The 22500-nt window shown below is 45.5% G+C and overlaps 1 protein-coding gene across 1 annotated transcript in view; it reads right to left on the bottom strand.

Annotated features, from left to right (window-relative positions):
* The window catches only part of LOC139402157 (voltage-dependent P/Q-type calcium channel subunit alpha-1A-like), a gene marked incomplete at its 3' end in the record, with an annotated part of 113904 nt that overhangs the window by 4198 nt on the left and 87206 nt on the right, over window positions 1–22500 (bottom strand). Inside the window, exons 40-46 of the mRNA XM_071146243.1 lie at window positions 21672–21777; window positions 20852–20959; window positions 18813–18916; window positions 12678–12823; window positions 9190–9325; window positions 5937–6056; window positions 1813–1830 (exon numbers count right to left, since the gene is read on the bottom strand). Of these exons, the coding sequence (XP_071002344.1) occupies window positions 1813–1830; window positions 5937–6056; window positions 9190–9325; window positions 12678–12823; window positions 18813–18916; window positions 20852–20959; window positions 21672–21777 (738 nt within the window). The remainder of the gene's footprint in view (window positions 1–1812; window positions 1831–5936; window positions 6057–9189; window positions 9326–12677; window positions 12824–18812; window positions 18917–20851; window positions 20960–21671; window positions 21778–22500) is intronic.

The raw sequence follows: 22500 nt of genomic DNA on the forward strand, positions 1-22500 counted from the left end.
CAGGCACACAAAGAGAAGAGGAGCAGAGAGCCACACACACAGTCATGAAGCCACAGAGAGGAAAGGAAGGCAGGGAAAGGAGAGGAGAGGGAGAGGAGAAGAAGGGAGAGGATAGGAAGAGAGAGGATAGGAAGAGAGAGAAGTGGGAGGGAGAGAAGAGGAAGGGAGAGAAGAAGAAGGGAGAGGAGAGGAAGGGAGAGGAAAGGAGAAGAGAAGAAGGGAGAGGAGAGGAAAGGAGAGGAAGGGAGAGGAAAGGAGAAGAGAAGAAGGGAGCGGAGAAGAAGGGAGAGGAGAGGAAGGGAGAGGAGAGGAAGGGAGAGGAGAGGAAAGGAGAGGAGAGGAAGGGAGAGGAAAGGAGAGGAGAAGAAGGGAGCGGAGAAGAAGGGAGAGGAGAGGAAGGGAGAGGAGAGGAAGGGAGAGGAAAGGAGAAGAGAAGAAGGGAGCGGAGAAGAAGGGAGAGGAGAGGAAGGGAGAGGAGAGGAAGGGAGAGGAGAGGAAGGGAGAGGAGAAGAAAGGAGAGGAGAGGAAGGGAGAGGAGAGGAAGGGAGAGGAGAGGAAAGGAGAAGAGAAGAAGGGAGCGGAGAAGAAGGGAGAGGAGAGGAAGGGAGAGGAGAGGAAGGGAGAGGAGAGGAAAGGAGAGGAGAGGAAGGGAAAGGAGAGGAGAGGAAAGGGGAGGAGAGGAAGGGAGAGGAGAGGAGAAGAAGGGAGAGAAGAAGGGAGAGGAGAGGAAGGGAGAGAAGAAGGGAGAGGAGAAGAGAGGAGAAGAAGGGAGAGGAGAGGAAGGGAGAGAAGAAGGGAGAGGAGAGGAGAGGAGAAGAAGGGAGAGGAGAGGAAGAGAGCGGAGAAGAAGGGAGCGGAGAGGACGGGAGAGGAAGGAAGAAGAGAGGAGAGGAAGGGAGAGGAGAAGAAAGGAGAGGAGAGGAAGGGAGAGGAGAGGGAGGGAGAGGAGAGGAAAGGAGAAGAAGGGAGCGGAGAAGAAGGGAGAGGAGAGGAAGGGAGAGGAGAGGAAGGGAGAGGAGAGGAAGGGAGAGGAGAGGAAAGGAGAGGAGAGGAAGGGAAAGGAGAGGAGAGGAAAGGGGAGGAGAGGAAGGGAGAGGAGAGGAGAAGAAGGGAGAGAAGAAGGGAGAGGAGAGGAAGGGAGAGAAGAAGGGAGAGGAGAGGAGAGGAGAAGAAGGGAGAGGAGAGGAAGGGAGAGAAGAAGGGAGAGGAGAAGAAGGGAGAGGAGAGGAAGAGAGCGGAGAAGAAGGGAGCGGAGAGGACGCGAGAGGAAGGAAGAAGAGAGAAGGAAGGGAGAGACAAAAACAAAGGGAGAGACAAAAACAAACAGCACCGGAGGACAGAGCCATTGGACACAGCATAGCCACCAAGACCCAGGGAGCGAGAGGGATGGAGAGAGGAAGGGGGAGTGAAGGATGAGGGGAAAGGGATGAGTGGGGAGGAGGAAAGGGTTGGTATAGAAAGAGAGGTGGGGTTGGTATGGGAGAGAGGAATGAGGGGGAGGGATGGGAAACGGAGGACGAAGGGAAGGTAAAAAAGTTGGGAAGGAGGTAGAGAAAGAACATGATGAGGAAAGGAGAGAAGGGAGGATGAGACAGAGGGCAGGGAGGTTAAAAGGAAGAAGAGAAGAGAGCAGAACAATAGAGAGATCCAGTTAATTGGTGAAGGGCCAACGAGCACACACAAGAGAGAGGAGGGTGAGAGAGAGAGAGAGAGAGAGAGAGAGAGAGAGAGAGAGAGAGAGAGAGAGAGAGGGAGAGGAAAATAAAGACAATAAAAAACGTTGCTCACTGACACGCACACACGCACACTTACCGCAGCATCGTGTACACTCTGTAGGGCAGAGCAGTGTTAGACACAGTCAGTGAGGAGAGCACAGGTGGTGGTGTTTCATACTATACAGCCTATAGGCTATTAGCTAGCGTTCCAAATGGCACCCTAATCTCTGCAAAATGCATTACTGTTGACCAGAGCCCGACAGTACGGGATCTGGTCAACAGTAGTGCACTACAAAGGGAACAGGGTGCCATGTGGTCTTATCCTACCACACTACCGATGCCACACTAAAGCTTTTCAGATACAGTATAACACAACATATTCTACTACTAAACACTACTACGCTTCTATGCTACACACACACACACACACACACACACACACACTCCTCTTACACTCTTACACCCATATACTCGGTCATACACCAGACAACACACTGCTACAGTCTTACAGTAACCAACAGACAACACACTGCTACAGTCTTACAGTAACCAACAGACAACACACTGCTACAGTCTTACAGTAACCAACAGACTTGGTGACACCAGACAACACACTGCTACAGTCTTACAGTAACCAACAACTTGATGACACCAGACAACACACTGCTACAGTCTTACAGTAACCAACAGACAACACACTGCTACAGTCTTACAGTAACCAACAGACAACACACTGCTACAGTCTTACAGTAACCAACCGACTTGGTGACACCAGACAACACACTGCTACAGTCTTACAGTAACCAACAGACAACACACTGCTACAGTCTTACAGTAACCAACAGACTTGATGACACCAGACAACACACTGCTACAGTCTTACAGTAACCAACAGACTTGATGACACCAGACAACACACTGCTACAGTCTTACAGTAACCAACAGACAACACACTGCTACAGTCTTACAGTAACCAACAGACTTGGTGACACCAGACAACACACTGCTACAGTCTTACAGTAACCAACAGACAACACACTGCTACAGTCTTACAGTAACCAACAGACTTGATGACACCAGACAACACACTGCTACAGTCTTACAGTAACCAACAGACAACACACTGCTACAGTCTTACAGTAACCAACACACTGCTACAGTCTTACAGTAACCAACAGGTGACACCAGACAACACACTGCTACAGTCTTACAGTAACCAACAGACAACACACTGCTACAGTCTTACAGTAACCAACAGACTTGATGACACCAGACAACACACTGCTACAGTCTTACAGTAACCAACAGACTTGATGACACCAGACAACACACTGCTACAGTCTTACAGTAACCAACAGACAACACACTGCTACAGTCTTACAGTAACCAACAGACAACACACTGCTACAGTCTTACAGTAACCAACAGACTTGGTGACACCAGACAACACACTGCTACAGTCTTACAGTAACCAACAGACAACACACTGCTACAGTCTTACAGTAACCAACAGACAACACACTGCTACAGTCTTACAGTAACCAACAGACTGCTACAGTCTTACAGTAACCAACAGACTTACAGTAACACCAGACAACACACTGCTACAGTCTTACAGTAACCAACACTGACTTGATGACACCAGACAACACACTGCTACAGTCTTACAGTAACCACCAGACAACACACTGCTACAGTCTTACAGTAACCAACAGACAACACACTGCTACAGTCTTACAGTAACCAACAGACAACACACTGCTACAGTCTTACAGTAACCAACAGACTTGATGACACCAGACAACACACTGCTACAGTCTTACAGTAACCACCAGACAACACACTGCTACAGTCTTACAGTAACCAACAGACAACACACTGCTACAGTCTTACAGTAACCAACAGACAACACACTGCTACAGTCTTACAGTAACCAACAGACAACACACTGCTACAGTCTTACAGTAACCAACAGACTCGATGACACCAGACAACACACTGCTACAGTCTTACAGTAACCAACAGACAACACACTGCTACAGTCTTACAGTAACCAACAGACAACACACTGCTACAGTCTTACAGTAACCAACAGACAACACACTGCTACAGTCTTACAGTAACCAACAGACTTGATGACACCAGACAACACACTGCTACAGTCTTACAGTAACCAACAGACAACACACTGCTACAGTCTTACAGTAACCAACAGACAACACACTGCTACAGTCTTACAGTAACCAATAGACAACACACTGCTACAGTCTTACAGTAACCAACAGACTTGATGACACCAGACAACACACTGCTACAGTCTTACAGTAACCAACAGACTTGATGACACCAGACAACACACTGCTACAGTCTTACAGTAACCAACAGACATCACACTGCTACAGTCTTACAGTAACCAACAGACAACACACTGCTACAGTCTTACAGTAACCAACAGACTTGATGACACCAGACAACACACTGCTACAGTCTTACAGTAACCAACAGACAACACACTGCTACAGTCTTACAGTAACCAACAGACAACACACTGCTACAGTCTTACAGTAACCAACAGACAACACACTGCTACAGTCTTACAGTAACCAACAGACTTGATGACACCAGACCAGAGTGAGAGTACATGGTTTGATGCCAGTGTGTGTGTGTGTGTGTGTGTGTGTGTGTGTGTGTGTGTGTGTGTGTGTGTGTGTGTGTGTGTGTGTGTGTGTGTGTGTGTGTGTGTGTGCATGCCAGTGTGTGTGTTTTTGCAGCCAGATTCTGTCCTGGGGATTGTGGGACATTTTGGTGAAAGCTTTTCTTGAAATACACAGATGTTTGAGGTAAAATAGGTACCACCTGTATTGTCCTTCTCAGTTCACACCCTCTCCCAACAAACCAAGACCTCTGGCCACAGCAGACAGCAGACAGACACACCAAGGCTACTATGGGAATGAGCATGGATAGGATGGATGTAATGGGGATGCACACCAGGGGAAGGAGGGAGAAGGGGAGGGAGGATGTGAGATGAGGAGGGCTAGGCAAGTTTGTGCTTTGTGGATGAAAGACGTATCCAGACTGCTCTGTTACCCAATATTTCCATGCTAATATTTCATTCTTTAAAGCAACAAGATCTCACTTTTTGACCAATTTGATTTCAGATTCAGTTTATCCACGTTTCTCAAAACGTCAAATTTCCAAGTTGGTCCAAACGTTACATTTCTAATTTGTTTTTGACACGGTTGATGGGTAGAGCCTCCTGGCAAGGCGCCTTGCGTCTGGTTAAATGTAGGCATTCATTTTGAATGGTTAAGGGTTTGGGATAGGGTTCAACATTTAAAAAAATTGTGTCTAGCAATGGGATTGAACATGTGACCCTCTACCCATCCCCAACACCCAAGCCTACTTATTGGTAACCCTAGTGGCAGGTTTTGAAGGCATCTCCCAACGTCCTTAGGAAATGTATGGGCGTTCAATTTCAAAGTGACCTGGCTGTTTATAATTTTACCACAAACATCGAATACTGTTTTCTCCCCTCTGACATCATTGCGATAGAAGAGGGCAAAATGTACTGGAATTTTTGCTGCACTCCTCAGCTCGGCAACAAAATCAATAACAATGGACAATGGGGCTGTTTCCCCCTACTGTGGATTTCATCTTTCAGTTAGCATTAGCATATCTCCATGCTAATATTTTATTATTGAAGTTAGCATTAGCATATCTCCATACTAATATTTAATTATTTAAGTTAGCGTTAGCATGCGTCACACTGTTATCACCACCCTGTTAATAAGAGTGTAAGGAAACTAGTTTTAAAGTGATACATCAAATGTTTCTAAGACATATCACTTTACCAGTAGTAGTCTTAACAAACAGGGGCTTGACACACACACACACACACACTTTAACGCACAAATACATTTTTAAAATGTATTATTATGTTTCTAGTTGTATTGTTTGTATATTGTTGTATTTTAAATGTGTGTGTCTGTCCTTGTCTATCCGTGTATCAGTGTTTTGTTACTTGTCATGTTTACTGTTTTTGTGGACCCCAGGAAGAACAGCTGCTAATGGGGATCCAAATAGACAAAAATAAACAAACACAGGTCAGAGTGGATAGTCAGAGCGAGGAAAAGGAGGAGGAGGACGGAGGGGAAAGAGTGCAGGGATGAGGAGGAGGAATGGAGGGTTTATGATGATGATGATGGGGATGAAGGTGCTCACTTGGTTGTCGTCTGAGAGGCGGGGCATGGAGATGGTCCGACCATGCCTGTCCATTCGCATTGGGTGACAGGGCTCAGTTTCCGAGTACCCGTCCCGCCCCATCTTTCTCATCTCTAGCGTCTGCAAGAAAGAGACCAGAGGGTGTGTGACCACTGCCGACTAGGGGCAGGAGTCTCAGAGACAGGGGTCTTTTGATAGGACTAGAATGAGTGTATCGTAAGTGATTCTATAATTGTTTATAATTCTATGCTTTTGAACTATTCTATAGTTAGTTGTGTAGTTCTTATTCAATATATTGTCTTGTCTCCACCGGCCAACTTGGCTGTGAAGTAGCTATAAAATAAGGAAGCCTCTCTATTGTCTGTTTATCTGGTCCTTCAACGGGCTGCAGGGAGCAGTATGTAGACATTTCTTCCCACAGAACCATAGATACTGTAGCAGCGTTCATGTACAGATAATTCGAAAAGTATTCGGACCCCTTAACTTTTTACATTTTTGAAAATTTGACATTTTACCCCCCTTTTCTCCCCAATTTCGTGGTATCCAATTGTTAGTAGTTACTATCTTGTCTCATCGCTACAACTCCCGTACGGGCTCGGGAGAGACGAAGGTCAAAAGCCATGCGTCCTCTGAAACACAACCCAACCAAGCCACACTGCTTCTTAACACAGCGCGCATCCAACCCGGAAGCCAGCCGCACCAATGTGTCGGAGGAAACACCGTGCACCTGGCGACCTTGGTTAGCGTGCACTGCGCCCGGCCCACCACAGGACTCGCTAGTGCGCGATGAGACAAGGATATCCCTACCGGTCAAACTCTCCCTAACCCGGACGACGCTAGGCCAATTGTGCGTCGCCCCATGGACCTCCCGGTCGCGGCCGGCATCGACCGGGAGGCACTGCGTCACCGGAGGCTCCCGGACCCCTAAAATAGATTTTAAAAATTGTATCCACACCAATCGACACACAATACCCCATAATGACAAAGCAAAAACAGGTTTCTATACATTTTAGCAAATGTATTAAAAAATATATTTTAAAAATACAGAAATACCTCATTTAAATAAGTATTTAGACCCTTTGCTATGAGACTCTAAATGGAGCTCAGGTGTCTCCTATTTCAATTGATCATCCTTGAGATGTTTCTACAACTTGATTGGAGTCCACCTGTGGTAAATTCAATTGATTGGAAATGATTTGGAAAGGCACACACCTGTCTATATAAGGTCCCACAGTTCACAGTGCATGTCAGAGCAAAAACAAGCCATGAGGTCAAAGGAATTGTCCGTAGATCTCCGAGACAGGATTGTGTCGAGGCACAGATCTGGGGAAAGGTACCAAAACATTTCTGCACCATTGAAGGTCCCCAAGAACACAGTGGCCTCCATCAGTCATAAATGGAAGAAGTTTGAAACCACCAAGACTCTTCCTAGAGCTGGTCACACGGACAAACGGAGCGATCGGTGGAGAAGGGCCTTGGTCAGGGAGGTGACCGAGAACCCGATGTTCACTCTGACAGAGCTCCAGAGTTCCTCTGTGGAGATGGGAGAACTTTCCAGAAGGACAACCATCTCTCTAGCACTCCACCAATCAGGCCTTTATGGTAGAGTGACCAGACGGAAGCCACTCCTCAGTAAAAGGCACATTACAGCCTGCTTGGAGTTTGCCAAAAGACATCTAAAGACTCTCAGACCATGAGAAACAAGATCTGGTCTGATGAAACCAAGATTTAACTTTTTGGCCTGAATGCCAAGCGTCACATCTAGAGGAAACCTGGCACCATCCCTACGGTGAAGCATAGTGGTGGCAGCATCATGCTGTGGGGAGGTTTTCCAGCGGCAGGGACTGGGAGACTAGTCAGGATCGAGGGAAAGATGAACGGAGCAGTACAGAGAGACCCTTGATGAAAACCTGCTCCACAGTGCTCAGAACCTCAGACTGGGGGAAGGTTCACCTTCCAACAGGACAACGACCCTAAGCACACATCCAAGTCAACGCAGGTGTGGCTTCGGGAAAAGTCTCTGAATGTCCTTGAGTGGCCCAGCCAGAGCCCGGAATTGAACCCGATCAAACATCTCTGGAGAGACCTAAAAATAGCTGTGCAGCGAAGCTCCCCATCCAACCTGAAAGAGCTTGAGAGGATCTGCAGAGAAGAATGGGGGAGACTCTCCAAATACAGGTGTGCCAAGCTTGTAGCATCATGCCCAAGAAGACTCAAGGCTGTAATCACTGACACAGGTGCTTCAACAAAGTACTGAGTAAAGGGTCTGAATACTTATGTGATATTTCCGGGGTTTATTTATTTATACATTTGTCATTATTGGATATTGTGTGTAGATCAATGAAGGGGGAAAAAACTTTTTTAACAATTTTAGAATAAGGCTGTAACGTAACAACATGTGTAAAAAGTCAAGAGGTCTGAATACTTTCCTGAATACTGTCTCTCTATGTTTTTACACACAACACACAAAACATGCATATCTATGGTTCTTCACTCATTTGACTGAGAGAGATGAGACCAGGGTGGGCTTGGCACAGTCCAACAGGGAGAGAGAGTGGGGGGAGCCCATCTACCACCCACCTGTAGGCCCAAGACTTGGTTTGAGCCAGGGGGCAGTGAGGATGGGCCATGAGATGGCATGAGAGTGTTGGAGAGAGACGCGAGAGAGTGAGAGAGGACAGAAAGAGAGTGTGTCAGTAAGGGGTGGGAGGTTGAACATAGTTACTTCACTGAGTGAAACGTAGAAAGAGAGAGAGATAGATTGAAGAGGAGGACCTTGAGTGGGACGACACAAACAGTCCAGAAGTTGACTCAGAGCAGCACAGCTGAGAGGGGTGGAATATTGTCCATCTCTTGACCAATCAAGGCCTTCTCAGTGAATCATCAGGATAAATATAGGTTGAGTAGCAGTATCAACAGTCTGTCATTTCCTTCTACCAGTTAGGAATAAGGATGTAATATATACAGAGGGAATGACATTCTCCAGAAAAGGATCATGTTGTCAACAATTTACCGGAATATAAGCTTTACAGATATCTTTAAAACACACGCCAATCCTGCATTGTATGACTAAGTTATCATTTAGTGTAGAGTATATGACATCATCATGTTTACTCCTATAGGACACAATGGAACAACTGTTGGCCTATACACTAACAGCCACTGTATTGTCCCAAAACCTCAATAGAATCACAGTCGTGCCCCAGTTTGTGCAGTTACTGCGTGTGTTTGTTATATGTTTGTGCTGCGTTACCTGGGGGTTGTGTCTGTTGTCATGGAGATGGTCGGGGTAGGGTCTCTCTGGGCTCCAGTTGCCCGTCTTGTTAAACATCTCCTGAGCTTTAGCTGTCACCCACGACTGGCTCTCTGTCATCCCACCCTCTGGAGGTCTGGTACACACACACACACACACACACACACACACACACACACACACACACACACACACACACACACACAAAAGCACTCGCACACACACACACACACACACACAAGCACACACACACACAAGCACACACATGCACACACACACGCGCACACACACACACACACACCCAAGCACTCGCACACACACACACACACACACACACACACACACATGCACACACACACACACACACACACACACACACACACACACCACACACACACACAAGCACCCGCACACACACACACACACACACACACACACACACACACACACACACACACAACACACACACACACACACACACCACACACACACAGACACAGCACACACACTCGCACACACACACACACACACACACACACAACACATTCGCACACACACACACACTCGCACACAGTCGCACACACACACACACACACACACACACACACACACACACAAGCATTCGCACACACACACGCTCGTGTACACACACTCGCACACACACACACACACACACACACGCACAAATGCAGACACGGAGGAGGATGTTAGTGGCTTATATACTGTATACGCACAAACGCAAACCCAGATATGTATGCACACACTCATGAACACACACACACACACACGTCAAATACACACACCTACTCAGTCACACGCCTATGCAAACATGCATAGGTATACATGCATATGTATGTTTGCGAATACATACAGTCACACACATACAGACTAAAACACACACTCAAATAAAACCACACTATCTCTTCAATAATTACAAATACAATACAAACACACACAGACACAAGTCTGACGGCACCAGAGAAATAAGGACACAGAGACACAGAGACGGAAGACAGAGAGACACACAGAGAAGGAGACAGAGAGACACACAGAGAAATAAGGACACAGAGACACAGATACGGAAGACAGAGAGACACACAGAGAAGGAGACAGAGAGACACACAGATAAGGAAGACAGAGAGACACACAGAGAAATAAGGACACAGAGACACAGAGACGGAAGACAGAGAGACACACAGAGAAGAAGACAGAGAGACACACAGAGGAGGAAGACAGAGAGACACACAGAGAAGGAGACAGAGAGACACACAGAGGAGGAAGACAGAGAGACACACAGAGAAGGAGACAGAGAGACACACAGAGGAGGAAGACAGAGAGACACACAGAGGAGGAAGACAGAGAGACACACAGAGAAGGAGACAGAGAGACACACAGAGGAGGAAGACAGAGAGACACACAGAGGAGGAAGACAGAGAGACACACAGAGAAGAAGACAGAGAGACACACAGAGAAGGAGACAGAGAGACACACAGAGGAGGAAGACAGAGAGACACACAGAGAAGGAAGACAGAGAGACACACAGAGAAGGAGACAGAGAGACACACAGAGAAGGAGACAGAGAGACACACAGAGAAGGAGACAGAAGACAGAGAGACACACAGAGAAGGAAGACAGAGAGACACACAGAGAAGGAGACAGAAGACACAGAGACACACAGAGAAGGAAGACAGAGAGACACACAGAGAAGGAGACAGAGAGACACACAGAGAAGGAGACAGAAGACAGAGAGACACACAGAGAAGGAGACAGAAGACAGAGACACACAGAGAAGGAAGACAGAGAGACACACAGAGAAGGAGACAGAGAGACACACAGAGAAGGAAGACAGAGAGACACACAGAGAAGGAGACAGAAGACACAGAGACACACAGAGAAGGAAGACAGAGAGACACACAAAGAATGAGACAGAGAGACACACAGAGAAGGAAGACAGAGAGACACACAGAGAAGGAAGACAGAGAGACACACAGAGAAGGAAGACAGAGAGACACACAGAGAAGGAAGACAGAGAGACACACAGAGAAGAAGACAGAGAGACACACAGAGAAAGAGACAGAGAGACACACAGAGAAGGAGACAGAAGACAGAGAGACACACAGAGAAGGAAGACAGAGAGACACACAGAGAAAGAGACAGAGAGACACACAGAGAAGGAGACAGAAGACAGAGAGACACACGGAGAAGGAGACAGAAGACAGAGACACACAGAGAAGGAAGACAGAGAGACACACAGAGAAGGAGACAGAGAGACACACAGAGAAGGAAGACAGAGAGACACACAGAGAAGGAGACAGAAGACACAGAGACACACAGAGAAGGAAGACAGAGAGACACACAAAGAATGAGACAGAGAGACACACAGAGAGGAAGGAAGACAGAATGAGACAGAGAGACACACAGAGAAGGAAGACAGAGAGACACACAGAGAAGGAAGACAGAGAGACACACAGAGAAGGAAGACAGAGAGACACACAGAGAAGGAAGACAGAGAGACACACAGAGAAGAAGACAGAGAGACACACAGAGGAGACAGAAGACAGAGAGACACACAGAGAAGGAAGACAAAGAGACAGAGACACACAGAGAAGGAAGACAGAGAGACAGAGAGAAGGAGACAGAAGACAGAGAGACACACAGAGAAGGAAGACAGAGAGACAGAGACACACAGAGAAGGAAGACAGAGAGACAGAGACACACAGAGAAGGAGACAGAAGACAGAGACACACAGAGAAAGAAGACAGAGAGACAGAGACACACAGAGAAGGAAGACAGAGAGACAGAGACACACAGAGAAGGAGACAGAAGACAGAGACACACAGAGAAGGAAGACAGAGAGACAGAGACACACAGAGAAGGAAGACAGAGAGACAGAGACACACAGAGAAGGAGACAGAAGACAGAGACACACAGGAAGACAGAGAGAGTCATTGGGGAACGCAGCAGCTAAAAAGGCCAAACCGTGTAGAAACAGAAGAAACAGACCCCGCGAGAGACATGTACAAAGTGTTTGTATGTGCAGGTTGTATGCTTGTAATAATAGGGGGGGGGTGCTTATATTTGTCCTGTTAGATATAAGTGTTTTTGTTTGTTACTTATCCCAACTCCCCCGAGACACCCGCAGGGAGTGGGGTCACGGCCAGGGTCGTCATTGTACAGCGCTCCTGGAGGAATTAGGGGTAAATGCCTTGCTCAAGTCACACTTTCTTCTCTCACCTTGTCGGCTCCAGTATCCGAACCAGCAGTATTTTGGTTGCTGGCACAGTGCTCTAACCTCGAGGCTACCTGCCTCCATACCTGCATATGTGAGTATGAGTATATGTATTCTACTGTATGTATGTGTGTGTGTGTGTGTGTGTGTATCTACAGTATGCATACTGTGAGTGTTGGCATGCTTATGTATGTATGTATTTATGTGTGTATATGTACATATCATGTACGCATATGTATAACCCATCACTACTACTCACATGCTGTTGGGGTCGTGCTGGGTGGCGGGGAGGCCGTTGACCCCTGGCATCCCTCCTCCCGTCCCGTCGGGGCCTCCCCCTCCTCCCCCTTCTCCTCCCCCGGGGGAGGGCGGCTCCATGCGCTGAAACATTAACGGTGTTCGGTTCTGTGTGAGATACAACATGGCCTCGGGCTGGCATCAGACACACTCAGGCAGGGACACACACACACACACACACACACAGAGGAAAGGAGAGGATGCACCGCAGCATGCTCCCACCAGGTGGCACAATTGGGCAAAGTAATGGTTTAGAGGTTAGAAGTTGCCTAGAGTGGGATATTGAAGCTCTGGAGAAGGGCGGAAGGGCAGGCTTTTGTTCCAGCCCAGCACTAAGTATATATAATAGTCACCACTAAACAAGCTTCAGTTTTTCAATACTAGCCACTAACAATTTAAACTTCTTCCACCAACATAAAAATTATTCTGGACAGCTGAAGCAAGTCACACAATTTTTCTTGAAAAATGACCCTTTCTAGTTGGTTATTAATTAATTGGTGTCTTAACTGAGGACTCGCTGATTATTTGACTGAAACAAATACTTTGGCCCTCCAGAGCTAGAATTGCCCACCCCTGCTTTAACCACAGATCTAGGATCAGATTACCATAACCATCTGATAACCTTCACCATTAGGAGAATTAAGACCTGATCTGATCCTGTGTCAGTCAGTGCTTAGTAGCAACCAGAGCCATATACTTAAGCAATAAGGCGCGAGGAGGTGTGGTATATGGCCAATATACCACGGCTAAGGGCTGTGTCCAGGCACTCCGCATTGTGTCTTGCCTAAGAACAGCCCTTAGCTGTGGTATATTGGCCATATATCAAAAACCCCAGAAGAGCCTTATTGCTATTATAAACTGGTTATCAAAGTAATTAGAGCAGTAAAAATAAATGTTTTGTCATACCCGTGGTATACGGTCTGATTTACCACGGCTGTCAGACAATCAGCATTCAGGGCTTGAACCACCCAGTTTATAAATGTATATATACCAGGGTTAGGGTCAATTCCATTTCAATCAATTCATAAAGTTCCAATTCCACATTTTCCTCATTGAAAAACATTGAAGAGAATTGGGATTTCACTGTACTTCCTGAATTGACTGCAATTGAAATGGAATTGACCCCAACCCTGATATATACACACAGTGCTTTCAGAAAGTATTCATACCTCTTGACTTTTCCCACATTTTGTTATGTTACAGCCTGCATTTAAAATAGATTACATTGAGATGTTGTGTCACTGTCCTACACACAATACCCCATAATGTCAAAGTGGAATGATGTTTTTTGAAACTTTCATAAATGAATACAAAATGAAAAGCTGGACTGTTTTGAATCAATAAGTATTCAACCCCTTTGGTATGGCAAACCTAAATAAGTTCAGGAGTCAAAATGTGATTAAGAAGTCACATAATAAGTTTTATGGACTCACTCTGCGTGCAATAATAGTGTTTAACATGATTTAACATGATTTTTGAATGACTATCTCATCTCTGTACACCAAACATACAATTATCTGGAAGGTCCCTCAGTCGAGCAATGAATTTCAACACAGATTCAACCACAAAGACCAGGGAGGTTTTCCAATGCCTCGCAAAGAAGGACACCTATTGGTAGATGGGTAAACATGTATCCCTTTGAGCATGGTGAAGTTATTAATTACACTTCAGATGGTGTATCTATACACCCAGTCACTACAAAGATACAGGCGTCCTTCCTAACTCAGTTGCCGGAGAGGAAAGAAACTGCTCAGGTATTTCACCATGAGGCCAATGGTGACTTTAAAACAGTTACAGAAAGTATTCACACCTTGACTGTGAACCACTACTCACAGAGTTTAATGGCTGTGATAGGAGAAAACTGAGGATGGATCCACAGCATTGTAGTTACTTCACAACACTAACCTAAATGACAGAGTGAAAAGAAGGAAGCCTGTACAGAATACAACATATTCCAAAACATGCATCCTGTTTGCAATAAGGCACTAAAGTAAAACTGCAAAAAATATGGCAAAGAAATTAACTTTATATCCTGAATATAAAGTGTTATATTTAGGGCAAATCCAACACAACACATCACTGAGTACCACTCTTCATATTTTCAAGTACAGTGGTCGCTGCATCATGTTATGGGTATGCTTGTCATAGGCAAGGAAAAGGGAGTTTTTTTAATACAAATTACCGGAATAAAGCTAAGCACAGGCAAAATCCTAGAGGAAAACCTGGTTCAGTCTGCTTTCCAACAGATATTGAGAGACAAATTCACCTTTCAGCAGGACAATAACCTAAAACACAAAGCCAAATATACACTGGAGCTTACCAAGACCACGTTGAATGTTCCTGAGTGGCCTAGTTACAGTTTTTGACCTAATGCGGCTTGAAAATCTTCGGCAAGACTTGAGACTTGTCTGTCTAGCAATGATCAACAACCAACTTGACAAAGCTTAAAGCTCTTAGAGACTTACCAAAAAGACTCACAGCTGTAATCGCTGCCAAAGGTGATTCTAACATGTATTGACTCAGGGGTGTGAATACTTATGTAAATGAGATATTTCAATATTAAAATGTTAATACATTTGCAAACATTTCTAAAAACACGTTTTTATGTGTCATTATGGGGTAGAAAAAATATATACTTAATCAATTTAGAATTCAGGCTTGAACACAACAAAAATGTGGAATAAGTCAAGGGGTTTGAATACTTTCTGAAGGCACTGTATATGGCTCTGGAGGATAATTCTACTTCCTCCATCAAAACAGCTCCTCAGCAGTCCTTTCTGTTGTTTCGCCCATATATGGAGTGTGGCGGGAGCAGGGATGTCTTCCATTGGCTGGTCTGTGGTGGTGTCGATGGCTACATGACTACAGATGCCGTCATGTTCATCCAAACCAAAAGCTAAAATGTTAACGGCTAAATGAATGGGTGTGAACCCGGGTTGTAGCGTGCTCGCTAACACTGAGTCCTTCTGGGAAAATGTGTTTTAATATACTAACAAGTGAAATGGGATATGGAGGGCGAGGTACAAAACTAGTGCACTATTTTCCCTAGAAAGCACATTCATGAATACCACTGAAGATTCACAGAGACGGTTTTGTTACATGAGCGTCCAATGGTTACATCAGGAACCTCAGCTCAACATCCAAACAACCAACCAGAGATGACGGAATACACAGACAGGAGCACACAGAGAGGGGAGAAGGGTTCTGGTTAGACAGGCCTGATGACAGTCAACCTAGATTGACCAATCAGGGAGGGTTTTGAGAAGTCAAGGTCCCGCCCCCCTCCTGGAAGAACAAATCGAGTCAGAGGGACGAGGGGATGGATGGACAGACAGATAGACATGGAGAGAAAGATGGAGGGAGAAGGAGGGAATATGCAAAAGAGTGATAGAGGAGTGACATAGATAGTGAGTGATACATAACTAAATGTATAGAAAGGTACAGACCTGGGGCACAGAGAGACATGGTAAACCGTGGTAGAAAGACAGATTACAACAGTGAAAAGACAGGCAGTGAAACAGTGGTAGAAAAGACAATAGGAAAGATTGTATATATATATATATATATACACACATATATAAATAATAAACTATATAAATTGGAGAATAGATTAAGACATAATGAAAGGTAGTATAACAGTTGTAGGGAGGAGGGAAGGAGGGAAGGAAGGAGGAAAGGGAAGACAGAGTTAAGGAAAGAAGGTGGGAAAGATTGTAAGGAGAGATGACAGGAAGGTGCAACAGATTGAAGGAGGGAATAAGGAGAGATGACAGGAAGGTGCAACAGATTGAAGGAGGGAATAAGGAGAGATGACAGGAAGGTGCAACAGATTGAAGGAGGGAATAAGGAGAGATGACAGGAAGGTGCAACAGATTGAAGGAGGGAATAAGGAGAGATGAAGGAAGGATGGACATAAAGAAAGGAAGTAAGGAGGGAAAGAGTACAACTGAGAAATGAAAGCAGGAAGAAGGGAAGGAGGGAAAGAGTACAACTGAGAAATGAAAGCGGGAAGAAGGGAAGGAGGGAAAGAGTACAACTGAGAAATGAAAGGGAAGAAGGGAAGGAAGGAAGAGTACATAAATGAAAGGAAGTAAGGAGGGAAAGAGTACAACTGAGAAATGAAAGCGGGAAGAAGGGAAGGAGGGAAAGAGTACAACTGAGAAATGAAAGCGGGAAGAAGGGAAGGAGGGAAAGAGTACAACTGAGAAATGAAAGCAGGAAGAAGGGAAGGAGGGAAAGAGTACAACTGAGAAATGAAAGCGGGAAGAAGGGAAGGAGGGAAAGAGTACAACTGAGAAATGAAAGCGGGAAGAAGGGAAGGAGGGAAAGAGTACAACTGAGAAATGAAAGCGGGAAGAAGGGAAGGAGGGAAAGAGTACAACTGAGAAATGAAAGCAGGAAGAAGGGAAGGAGGGAAAGAGTACAACTGAGAAATGAAAGCAGGAAGAAGGGAAGGAGGGAAAGAGTACAACTGAGAAATGAAAGCGGGAAGAAGGGAAGGAGGGATAGACAGAAAGACATAGTTTGTCATTGTGCACCACGGGCCAGCTGGTGATGTTGAGAAGGAGGAGCCTGTATGGAACTGGACAGTCAGTGCAACCAATGAGGTGACAGCATTCAGGAGGATCATACCAACTCATAGACGGGGTCTAAAATATCATACACTCCATTCACCTAGGGCCCGATTGAGACTTGAGATAAGTAGACTTAACATGGACTTAAGTCAATAAAACATGGACATAAGTCAACATTTGTTACCTAAGTCCATGTTAAGTCAACTTATCTCATGTCTGAAAAGCGCCCCTACTGAATACCCACAGAGCCCTAACCCCGCATCATGGACTTGATCTTGGATAGAATAAGATGGGTGCCAATTCTGTTTCTTAAAACATCCAAGAAAACATCTAAGCAACTTTGATTTTGGGCTGAACCATTACTTTAACTTCAGCCTCCACAGGCAGATAAAAGCCATTAGAAGCTGTGGACTGCAGCACAGGAGCAACGGGGTATCCCGGGGAATGGGGACAAGGTGTTAGAGAAACAGGGCACATCACATTAAGAGGTAGTGCATTTACACAGCATTCATAGACAACAGGAGTGCACACGTACATTGGCCATGTTGTATCATTGTTATTCATATCATTTTCAAAACAAAACAATTGCAATTTGACAGTTTAAAACATCTCCCCCTTCTCCTCACCACTATACCATTCATCCCCCCCATGCTTAAAAAGGGGAGGAGTTCAAAGAAGTACTTCAAGGGGCAATCTGCGACTGAGTTTTATTGTTTGAACGGCAGATTGCCCCTTTAAGTAAATATACAAGTGGTGGTTATGATGGGGGTAAAGTAATGGGTAGGAGGGGGGTATAGTAATGGGTAGGAGGGGGGTATAGTAATGGTAGAGTAAAGCTAAAGAGGTAGCGAGTGGAAGAGCCAGGCCGTCCTCAGCCTACGATAGCCATCCATCATGCTAACTGGGAAACAGGCAGAAACAGCCTGGTGCCGGAGTAGAGAGAGAGAGAGAGAGGTAACTGGAGTTAGCATGCTGCAGGGGTAACCCAGGACCAGGCAGCGCTCATCGGGAGGGTTCCAAGGCGGAGGAGGTAGATGTGGGAGGACGAGCGGGGGGGCAAGGGGGAAATAAAGGGCTTAGGGGGTTGACGGACCAAGGAGGGCAGCGATGGAGGTCCTGGAAAGGGTGCAAGGGGGCCAGGAAACGGGGTCTAGCGAAGAAGTGGGATTAGGGTCATGAGGATGGTTTCTGGAGGGAAGGGAGGCTATGGAGGTCTGGAAAGGGGGGCTATGGGGGCAGGAAGTAGAAAGGGGGTGCTGGGGTTTGAAGGACCAAAAATAGCAGCCATGGGGGTTCTGGATGGTGGGTAAAGGCGGGAGGAAGAGTTGAGGAGCTAACGGAAGGGGGAGCTGAGGGGGTTGGATGATTTGGGCTTCACTGGGGTGTGGGAGCATGGGTGTCTGGAGGCAAGAGAGGGTATGGGGAGCTGGACAGGTTTGGAAAGGGGATCTAAGGGGGAAGGAAGAGTCGGTTCTGGGGTGTATTTTGGAGGTCACAGGGGTGGGCCTGGGTCTAGTGGGTACCTGCTCCTCGCGTAGGGCCTGGAGCTTCTTGGCCTTGCTCTGTCTGTAATACTCCATGATCATCATGGCAGCGTAGATCTTCCCCACCGTCAGGTCTGTGGCTGCTGAGAGAGGGACAAGTTACCCTGCCTCGATTAGACCACAATGTGGATGGGACCCTGAGCCGTGAGACGAGAGAGAGGGGGATGGGAGTGGGGGACCGACCATGCTACGACACCACACACACATACAGGCAGTTGCGGGCACTAAAAAGTTAGGTCGTGTTGCTGTATTGGTAGAACAATTGCTGCCAACGTGTGGACAACACTTCACTCTATTCCTCCTAACGGTAGGTTTGGTTTTTAGAAAACAAACATTTCAGTGGCCGCGACTGTAGGGTAAGTCTTAAAGTCCTTGATTCGTCTTCCTCCTTTAGTAGCATTAAGGGGAAATATCCGAGGTTCCACCCCTCAGACCTTCTCTTCCAATACGTTTTGACAAAGAGCCAATGATTCACTGACTCAGGAATCAAGGATGAAAGGAACGAAGGAAAGACTTTTTAGATTCACCCTACATACATAACACATGGTGACTGCATCAAATGACACCATGTACACAGAAATACACCACTTATTACCCATAAGGTAGTGGTTGAAAGTAGTGCACTATACTATATATTATCCCCTCTAAATGGAATATATGCATTAAATATGCACTATTAATAGCAGTATATATATACAATAATATACACAATGCTATGTACTATACAGGGAATATGGTAATGGTGTCATTTGAGATTTGCCTACAGATACAAGTACAGGTACAACCAAATACAACACATATACAACACTGTACAGTATACAACAGAGCTGATAGTCTTTTCACAATCAGTTCTTTTCTGTCGTTAACTGAAATGTTCTCTTTCACTTTAATTTGAACAGGCATAGTGCTTCAACGGTTTCTATAGAGGACTATATCGTCATTTCACGTTGACCATAGATCATCACTTCACGCCAATCCTACGCCTTCAGAAACAGGAGCTCCATTTCTTTCTCCAGAAACTCTAGATTGGCACCCAGAGTTTGGATGATCCAGATAACATCAAACATGAGGAAAACTATGGAGCTTTGTTTGACACTAAAACCCACCTCTTTACTCTGAAATATAAATGATGATCTATTCCCAGAGAAATGGCTCGAGGTCCCCCAGCATATCAACTTATTAAAAAGTATAATAATACTTTAGAATAATAGTAATTGTATAGTGCAATACTATGAAGTACTTTCTCAACATTGCATGCTGCTCTACTTTCAGTGAAGTATAACTTTAAATGAATAAATTGAAGTTATATTTAACACCAAGGCAGCGTGCTACACTACACTGTGTGTAGAACATTTGATCTCTTCCTTATTATAATAATAACAACACTGTTACTATACTACTACTACACTACTACTATTACTTTACTACTACTACTACTACTGCTACTGCCACTACCACTACCACTACTACTACTACTGCTACTACCACTACCACTACTACTATACTACTACTACCACTACCACTACCACTACCACTACTACTACTACTATTACTATAGGTCTATACTTGTACTACTATAACATGACTCTCACTAAGCCTATGTTGAGGCCCATACTCCCTGTAGTGAAAAGACTTCTATAGAGGGTTAGGGTCTATAGCAGGCACCCCCTGATGCAGGAACTGATTGAGTGGGGGTACAGAAGGGATTGTGTGAGTGTGTTTACGTTTTCTAAGAACTGTAAGTAGGGAGAGGTGAGGATGTACAGAGGGAGTTATGGTTGTACGTGTGTGTGTGTGTGTGTGTGTGTGTGTGTGTAGGCGGGAGGGGTTGTGTGTATGAAAATGAGTGTGTTATATGTAGGGAGAAGGTCCGTGGTGGTCCTGATCAAGGGGGGCGAAGCAGTGAGTGAGACTACGTTTAGTAGAAGCTGTCCTCTTGGTGAATTGGTGATCGTCGGACACACTTACACACGCACACACATCGTAGTGTGTGTTTTACGTTTCGTGGTGTAACTTACACTTGTGTGGCGTGACCAGCAGGTCTAGGTTCTTCTGAGAGAGGTTGGGCCAAATGGCCATCATTTCTTTCCTTAGCTCAGCGTCCATCTGATGTTTGTCAGCTCCTCCTGTGTTACCCAACACACACGTCAAGACACACACACACACACACGTGGGCATACGCACACGCAGGTACGCAGGACAGCAAACACACACAAGAGCAAACACACGCACGTACGAAAGAACATACGCAAGGGCAAACACACGTAAGCAAACGCAGGCAGCAGAGCAAGCCCACACACACACGCACACACACACACACACACGCACACACCCACACACACACGCACACACACACACGCACACACACACGCGCACACAAATATGCATGCAAAAAAACAAGTTATCCAGCCACACATGTACACATTCACACAAACAAAAAAGATTTGGATTAATCCACAACTTCCTGAGCATTTATAAATGTTTGGTATATCACCACTATCTGGAAGGACAGGACTGATACCATACCTATGGTAGGAAGAAAAGAAAGGGAGAAAGAAAGAAATAGATAGAACGAAAGAAAGAAAGAAAGACAGACAGACAGAAAAAGAGAAACAGAGAGAGGAAGAATAAAAGCAAGAAAGCAAGAAAGCAAGAAAGAAAGAAAGAAAGAAAGAAAGAAAGAAAGAAAGCAAGAAAGAAAGAAAGAAAGAAAGAAAGAAAGAGTAGAAAGGGAAAAGGTAGGAAACAACAGATCAGAATGGCAAAAATAGTGAAAAAGTACAGCTGAAAAGGTTTAGTAGATAAAGAGAGACAGAAAAGGAGGAGAGAAGGTCGTACCCTTGGCAATCTTGATATCGAGCGCTGTCCGAATCAGAGCCATGAGGGTGGAGTTGAAATGCACTGAGTTGTCCTCGGCAACCGGCAAGTCCATGCGCAGCAGCCTCTGTGGAGAGCCAATCAGGTGGAGAGGTTGAGAAAAGAGAGCGTGTCCGTGGTAGGGGGTGTGGTCTGAACCTCCAGGTAAGGGGAAAAGGGAGGGGCCAAGGATTGAGGGAGCTCGATAGGGCAACAGCCTAAAAAGGTTAGGTTTCAGTGTCTGTAATCTTATCTACTTGTTTATTTATCCAGGATTATGTTCGACTCTGTCTGTCTGATTCTGAAGACACAGAAATTTGGTGCAATTCAGTTTCACCTCACAGTTCATAGAGGGAATTGAAATCCAATTCATGAATTGAAAGAAATCCTCATAGAAAAAAAAAGTTGATTTCAATTCATCTCCCGAAGTGACTGAATCTAAATGGAATTGAACCCAACCCCACTTGCAGTATCTTGATTGTCAGAGGTCCCTTGTAGGTAGGTCTATGTTGTGTCTGTGTGTGCTAAAGGACTTTGTCATATGTAGTAACCACAGTATGATTTCCAAACTGTGAAACTGCCTTTTCCAAAGGAAACAGTGGAAAAGTACTTCCTGATTGTCTCCTGATTGGCAAGTGATACTCAAACAACTACACATTTATCCAATGGGCCGTCTGCTACAGAATGAGCGACTGCGAGAGCCAAGAGCCACACGGCACCGCAATGGCCGACGACCAACTGACCCAACCTATGCCCATGTTCCCTAATAATGTGTGAATGCAACGGTACGCATTCACGCATCTTATTACAC

This window comes from Oncorhynchus clarkii, unplaced genomic scaffold (assembly GCF_045791955.1).
Source record: "Oncorhynchus clarkii lewisi isolate Uvic-CL-2024 unplaced genomic scaffold, UVic_Ocla_1.0 unplaced_contig_10648_pilon_pilon, whole genome shotgun sequence".
NCBI lineage: Eukaryota > Metazoa > Chordata > Actinopteri > Salmoniformes > Salmonidae > Oncorhynchus > Oncorhynchus clarkii.